General features: G+C 36.6%; 1 protein-coding gene across 1 annotated transcript; it reads left to right on the forward strand.

Moving 5' to 3' along the window:
- The first annotated feature begins 71 nt into the window (after positions 1-71).
- Positions 72-4,644, forward strand: LOC116307674 (uncharacterized). The gene is made up of 9 exons (XM_031717948.2): positions 72-189; positions 266-348; positions 427-477; positions 658-722; positions 1,661-1,698; positions 1,805-1,884; positions 2,355-2,417; positions 3,273-3,323; positions 3,466-4,644. The coding sequence occupies exons 1-9, from the start codon at positions 147-149 to the stop codon at positions 3,517-3,519; spliced, it is 528 nt and encodes a 175-aa protein (XP_031573808.1). The 5' UTR covers positions 72-146; the 3' UTR covers positions 3,520-4,644.
- The last annotated feature ends 3,251 nt before the right edge of the window (positions 4,645-7,895 follow it).

Here is a 7,895-nt window from a genome sequence, read left to right on the forward strand (position 1 = left end):
TAAAGGCCAGAATTTGATTTAAAATGATAATTTTTGAGAAATTATATAATATGCTATAGCCGAAAGATTATCGACTGGTGTGAAAGCAATGCTCCAATCGATATTTTTTCGTGATAACCGAGCAAGCAAGCAACTCAAAACACAACATGGAGACGAAGAGGTTTTGGATTATCGTTCGAGAAGATAAAAGTAATAGTATTTTTTAATGAAACCTCAGACTTCAACTAAACAATGAATAACTGATAGTCTAGTTTTGATTATTCAGTTGTTTCAGATATCAAGGAAGTGACAATTCCGGCGAAGAGAGAAATTTTTAATTATTCTGATGATAGGCGACTGCTTTTGAAGGTTAGCTGTCTAATGGAGTGAAAATAATCTTATCTATTTGACATGCTTATTAATTCTCCGGCTATTTTGCATGTGTAGTCCTTATGTGCTCAACTGGGAATTAGCTACAAGGATGACAAAGTTCTAAAGGTGAACAATTCGTCGTTTTATTAATTCATTTAAAAATCATTGAAGGCATTTATGGGCCGTGGAGGGGGATTGCTGCTTGGCAACACTTTCAGTTTTTCCCTTGTTTTGTCATCTATTATCTCTCCTCTGATATATAATGAACATTCTCTTATAAAGCTGATTTTCCTTTAAACTTCAAAGCTAAGAAATGGCAGAAGTTCTCTGGTTCCTATCAGTAGAAGTCTTTCACCAAACACTGTAACAAGGTAAAGCTTACCTGAAATTTCTGCTTCAACTTACCGCAATTCTCACTACATTTATTCTGCAAACTCAGACATTTCAATAGCTTGTTGTAAAATTGTTTTTTCCCTGCCATCAGTCAAAAATAATCAGTCGGTGCTTCTTACATTTTTGACTGGTGGCAGTAAAAAACCAACTACGGAGTTTGCATAATGTTAAAAATCATTGCAAATATTAGCTACATGTACTATTGAAGAAATAGAAAACACGCGCGCCTGCTGTGTACTGTCATAAAGCACGTGGGGGTTGGCAGAACACGAGAGAAGTGTTAGGAGAAGCACGACGCGTAGCAGAGTGCTTCTGGACACTTCTCGAGTGTTCTGCCAATCCCCAAGTGCTTTATGACTGCACACAGCACAGCAAGCAAGTTTTTTATTTCTTTTATAAAATACAAATTACAATAATAGATAGGAATGATGCCACGGAAAGTGCGCGCGCGTGCAATGTGCTCTCATAAAGCACACGCTCCAAACCAATCAGAACGCAACATTCATAACAGTTATTTTATAATGTGCTTTAATGTTTTGCTTGGTATGGAATGCCAAAATGTTTGTCTCATTCAGCCCTGATAGTTTCCATGGCAACCATGATACAGTGCGATGTGCCTAACCGTGGCCACCCAAATTATTTTCTTACTAGTTAGCCAATCAGACAGCAAGAATTTGTGCATTTGTATGTGAAGTCATTCAGCGTGACCACAAATATGCAAAATCATTTAGTACTCTAGCTTTGCAACAAAAACTTAAAGAAATGGCTAGAGATTTTGTGGTGGTATCTTTTTAGTTCCTTGCTGGCTAACACTGGTCTCTTTCATAAAAGTCTTTTAAATCAATGAAAACACTTGGAGGGAAAGGATTCAAGGGCATTGGCAATAAAAAATAAGTTGAATTCTTTTTGGTTACAGCCCATTTATCTTAGAAGTTTGTGAAACACACAAAACAGGTAACTAAATAGAAATAACAGTATTTAACTTATTCATTAAAATATTTTCTTCAATAGTAACAGGTTGGTTACAGCCATTTACAATCATGTTGAATGTTTTTTTTAGTAAAACCTGGACTGAAGCAGATTGTTATACCTAGCCACAGTGAGATTTGTCAGAAGAAGAAGGAAACGCTATCAAAGAGGGTATTAATCCAACTTAAATGTTGCTGAATATATCCCAATGCTCCCATTTCAAGTTCGCCTTATTACTCAGTCTTAGCCTCGATTATGTGCAAATGTGTTATTTTCTTCTATTAAGGCCGATTTAGTACGATTTTTGCCCACAACTATCGTATACAACACGCTTGCGTCTGTTGTAGACGAGTTGTGGGCTTGATTTACACGCTACAACTCGAGTTGTAGGTTGGTGTGAGCACGTTGTATACGATAGTTGTAGGCGAAAATCGTACAGTCTAAACCAGCCTTAAAGGTCCAATGTATAGTAAGGAATGTATGCGCTATGGAACAATACGAGATGATTAAAATGCCACAGGTTTAGGTTGAATAGCTGAATGTTATAATGCATGACTGAGACTGAGGTTGAGCAAAGAGAACTCGAAACTGGAGTATTGAAAAGCTCCCCAAACCTTATATTTATAAGTTTAACATTTCAGATAGAAAGACTTGAGAAAATAATTCCAGATTTGCCTCTGTTGAGAAAGGCAAAGCTTGCTAATGTAAGTTATATCAATTATAGCAGCATTGAGTATTTTGTTAATTGTTGTTTTTGGCACATACAGGTAGCCACTTACAATGGTTTATCCATATCAGAAGCAAATTGCCGAATTTTCATTTTCAATAGATGCTACAGTATATGTTTCACAGTTTCAAGACATTCCACTTATCACCCTACCAACAACCTATTGACACCAGGGCCGGGTTTTTCAAAGCTCGATTAGCGCTAATCCAGGATTAACTCTATAGGTCTCATTAAGTGTTAACCCAGGATTAGCACTAATCGGGCTTTAAACAACTGGGCCCAGAGCTATAATCTAATGACATCCTACCATTCCCTTACTGACACCCTACTATCAACCTTTGTAAGAATACCCTTACATCAATCTACTGTTTCTCTACCAACACCCTACTGAAACTCTACCAACAACCTTCCAACCCCCTACTGACAATCTACCAAAAGCCTATTGAAACCCTTAGCCAACACCTTACTGACAACATATTATCAACCTACTGACACCTTACAAACAGCCTATTGATACCAACACCCTACTGACACTCTACTGACACCCTACCAACAATCTGCTAGCACACTACCATCAACCTACTGACACCTTACAAACAGCCTATTGATACCAACATCTTACTGGCACACTACTGACACCCAACCACCAACCTACTGACACCCTACTACCAACCTGCTAGCACACTACCATCAACCTAATGACACCCTACCATCAGCCTACTGACACCCTACCAACACACTACTGACACGTCCCCTAAGGACACCCTATGACATCCTAAAACGTTAAACGTTTTTGCATCAAATCCAATACAGTTTATATTCTTTCAAACAGGAAATGAAAGATGTTGAGGCAAGGCTTAGCTTTCTGAATGAAAGAATGAAGGTATTATATTAGTTTATTTTCCATGCATAACAGTTGACCCCCTTGTGTTGACACCAACATTCATCCCTGCCCATTTTCTCTAAATACTGAATCATTAACTAAGTTGCCATTTGTCTCCAAATAAAATAATATTATCTATCAGGAAGCAGAAACACAGCAGTGGAAAGGCATGTTTAAGAAGCACCCACTGTGGTGAGGATTCATCAGGTCAGTTTGATTCAGCTGTTGTCTGCTGCATCACACTAGCTTGGCTTCTCATAAAGAGATGATCAGTGTACATATTCTGCATTATACCCAGATATTTTGCATGAAAACGACTCCAGACGCATCTTGAATCTTAAAATGTACAAAATAGTATTTCAAGTTATCAAAACCTTGGCTCATTTAGGGAGCATTTTTTATGTATGGGAAAATATTTATTTGATATATTTTTAGCCACATTGTAAGTAGTCTCCTATGCAGCCGCTATTAGTTTCGTGACGACACTAATAGCAGCTGCGTAGGAATACTACATTGTTAGACGGTTGGTCAAATTTCTACAAGACAATCAACGGGCAGACATAACAGCATGTTGTACCATTCATAGGCGCCAACTCACTCAGTACTGTATGTTTTCCACTCTTACCAAAAATTCTCTAATTGTATATATGTTTATTAATATATGTATGAAATAGTTAATAATAATATCTATGATATGAATAGAATCTGATTTGAAATTTTGTTCACTACAATTTTTTTTGTCTTTTTATTTTGTTTGTAAATAGCAATTATTTATAAATATTGTTATCAAAAGATATGCTCTCAATTCTGTTAAGTATTTTAAGAATGGATAAAACGACCATGTATAGATTATTTTTCCCTTAAGTAACTGTCCTTAACATATTACCTGTCCCCAAGCTACATCACGAAAACTCCAATATAATGAAGTGGGTTTCTTGAGTCCATATATCCTTTATAGCCTGCGTAGCTCGGCCCTAGGGGAGGGGGCAGGGGAAATTTTTATAGCTCTTCTAAAGTAAAGCCAAAACTGTCGGTGTTTAAAATTTAGAATGCACCGATGCAGAATGCAGACATGCGAAATCATACAAAAAAAGAAAAATGTAACAATAAATGCTAGACCCCGAAGTCTTTCGTACAAATGACTACACACTTTTAAGAGTGTTTTAAAAAGGCTCTATTGAGCAACATATAGTATTGAGAGTGAATGCAGTATTGATCATAAGTTTATATACATGCATACAAAAGGCTGTATATAGGCTGTTAGGTTTAGGTTTTTAACTGGGAATTAATCATCCGATGACGAATAAATATTTTAACAACCGGTTTGAATGAGTGATTTTCGTGCGCACAAAAACAAAAATCGTTCGGTACAATATTTGTTTTAAATATCTGCTTTCCCTTGATTCGAAAAGCCCTTGAAAACATGAATTAGGAAAACTGGCAGTCTTACCGAATCTATTACTAAATGCCACTAGATTGGTTTCCCTTCTCTTCCTTTAATTTTTTCATTTACCATTTTTTCATTTTCTTCCATTTCCTTTCATTTATTTTTCCTGCGTTCAAGGCTTTCCTTTTCTCTTCTCTTCTCTCTTCTCTTCTCTTCTCTTCTCTTCTCTTCTCTTCTTGCCTTCTCTCATCTCCTCTTCTCTCTTCTCTTTTCCTCATATTGAACATTTGTTAAATCTATCACTTTTTCCAGCCCACTTTATGGATTGCCGATTATCTACTATAACACTTACAAGTCGAGTATTTTTACCGCCTCGTTAAAAATAATCGTTATATTTTTAAATTATTCATCACACTCGTCTTTTCTGAGCATCCGGAAAGACAGCCAAGAGAATTAACTACTCTATGTATGTCGCTAGTACGAGCTAATTTTATACACCAGTAGTAGATATTACTTTATACCATATACTTCACATCTAACGAACAGTCTATTATTAACATTGTCGATCTACAGCAGATCTTAGCTTTTTTTAAGCTAAAGTTATTATTATATACTGATGATTAATGACCGTTTTTGATTAAAAACCTGATCTTATATATAGCATAATATATATATAGTATAACATATGTGCGTAGTGTAGGTTTTAATCATTTAACGTCCCTAAAATGCCACTAAAATCATGATAACATATCCTTAGGCGTAGAAATTCTTCCAACTGTTTTTTTATTATCTTCTTTCTTCAAGCTTGCTTTTTTTCTGCGCTTGTTATTCTTCTTTTATGTAACCGCCAGTCTTACGAAATACTTCAGAGATACTTCATTTCTAGTCGTTATCTTGCTGTTTATATGAGACTGAACTCGTTTGTGTTAAGTTTTTTTTGTTGTCTATTTTGTTTTTCGAAGATATAACTAGCTAAAAACTAGTGTGAGCTGCGTCGGTGTTTCTAATGAAACAGTAATGATGAAAAGGTAAATTATACACCGTGAAAAGATGAAAAAACTTTACTAACTTACTAGTAAGTTTTTTCATCTTTTCACGGTGTATAATTTACCTTTTCATCATTACTATTTTGTTTTTCATCGAGTTTCCGAAAGAATCCACTTTTGAGTCGAATTTTCATGATATCCTATCCAAACCATTACATAACATTAATAATTGATTAACAATTAATAGATAATTAAAGATTAATAGTTAAAAATAAAATGTGCTACTTTTAAAGTTAAAGCTGCACCTGAATCTTTACTTTACAGATATATTAAAATAAAGCGACTACGGCAGATACGAAATATCGTCCGCGACACTGTAATTTTCGGGAGGATTAAATGATTCGAAAAAGTTAAGACCGTTTCCTCGTTAGCCGGAGAATCATTAGGGATTAATAAAAAAATCAACGCTTTCCTTAAAAAAAACTTCCCCCGTTTCTTTCCGCTTGTTGTATTATCTAACTCAGCATGTTTTCATTTGTTTTCACTATAGCGTTTTTCTGTTATCTTTCCTTTAACACTTTTTTTACGGAAAAGAAAGACAGAAAAGGAAGGAAGGAAAGAAAGAGAGGGGGGGGGGGGGGGAAAGAAGGAACTGAAGAAAGAAAGAATGCAAAGAAAGAAAGAAGCAATAAACAAAAGAAACACCCGCCCTCCCCCCCATCCCCCATACCCCCATCCCCCAGCCCCCCCCTCTCCGCAGCTCCCTCTTCTTGTTCCTAAGCAGCAAGCACTAACGCAAGAAGAAAAAAATAAATGAAATTTAGGAAGGAAAAAAAAAGATACAGTCCAACACAGGTATCAAAGTGGGCATTTGTAAACCTGGTTTAACAGACAATGCGTTAGTTAGCCAAAACTAAACGCCTTGAATATTCCCCGAAATAGTCGCCCAGACCCGGCATCAGTCGCAGCTTTTTATAAATAATGATGATGAGTACTATCAATATGAACTATATGCCTACTCTTCTCATTCTTCCTTTGTCATTCCCACGACCATTTAACATTTTCACCGGTAGTGCCATTATCATTCTAAATAACAAAAACATTTAATGCGCCATCTCGTCCGCATGGCCGTTCTGGTGTTGATTGATTCTGATAAAAGAAAACAACAACCGAGCTTGGAATACTGCTACTTAGTTTCAATATAGTTACGCTTGTATGCAGCATAAATATCACGGCATGCGTTTCCCTACATTGCAGCCAGAGGAGAATCCACTCGTATCCAAGTGCCTTTGCGCCTTTATTTTTCTTTTCTTTGGCTTTCACCGGTTTTGTAGATATTTTTGTAACTTCTACCAACAATATTACTGATACTAATGGTCGTGCAATATGTTTATCCCATATGTTAGTCTCCATTCGGTCTGAGCTGACTGACATTCGAAGTTCATTAAGATATAACTGATATGGTTCTACATCAGTTAAGGCCGATTCCATCAGTTTGAAATGCGTTTGCTGTGTTTTTTAGCAACATAGATAAGGCTATACAATTAATTGAAAGATATCCAGTAGAAGCGATAAGGAATAGCAGGGAATCGTAGGGACTTTGTAGCGATAGCGCATGCGCATTTGCCTCATCATTTATTTCTTACTGCGCATGCTAAACGAAATAAATATTCATTTCGTCGAGCATGCGCAGTAAAAGATAAAGGCCCTGGTACGAGATTGGTTCGATCACTAAAATCGAGTAGAGGAGAATTTGCCGGGAGAATTTGTTTAGTCTCCCTTGGGTTTTTTCGGTTTTCCTCCATCCGCAAAACCTATCTTTGTGAATTCAGATTCGATCTATGAGAGCCATGTTCTAAGAAGTTGTTTCATGGTTCGATCTCTGAGTAATTAAGCCGTGACTTAGATCAGCCCAAAGGTTATTTCAGGGTTTGATCTGTTAGTTAGCAGTGCCCTGACTTTGATCAGCCCAGAGGTTATTTCAGGGTTTGATCTGTGAGCTTGCCCTGACTTTGATCAGCCCAGAGGTTATTTCAGGGTTTGATCTGTGAGTTATAGCCGTGCCCTGACTTAGATCAGCCCAAAGGTTGTTACAAGGTAGCCTATTCTCACTTAGATCAGGCCAGAGTTTGTTTCAGGGTTCGATGAAATCGAAAATAGAATCGTACCCAAATAACAGATTAAATTTCATGATCATGT

This window comes from Actinia tenebrosa, unplaced genomic scaffold (assembly GCF_029948245.1).
Source record: "Actinia tenebrosa isolate PJP-AT-01 unplaced genomic scaffold, QUT_ActTen_1.0 PGA_scaffold6__47_contigs__length_16458017, whole genome shotgun sequence".
In the NCBI taxonomy this organism is placed as follows: Eukaryota; Metazoa; Cnidaria; class Anthozoa; order Actiniaria; family Actiniidae; genus Actinia; species Actinia tenebrosa.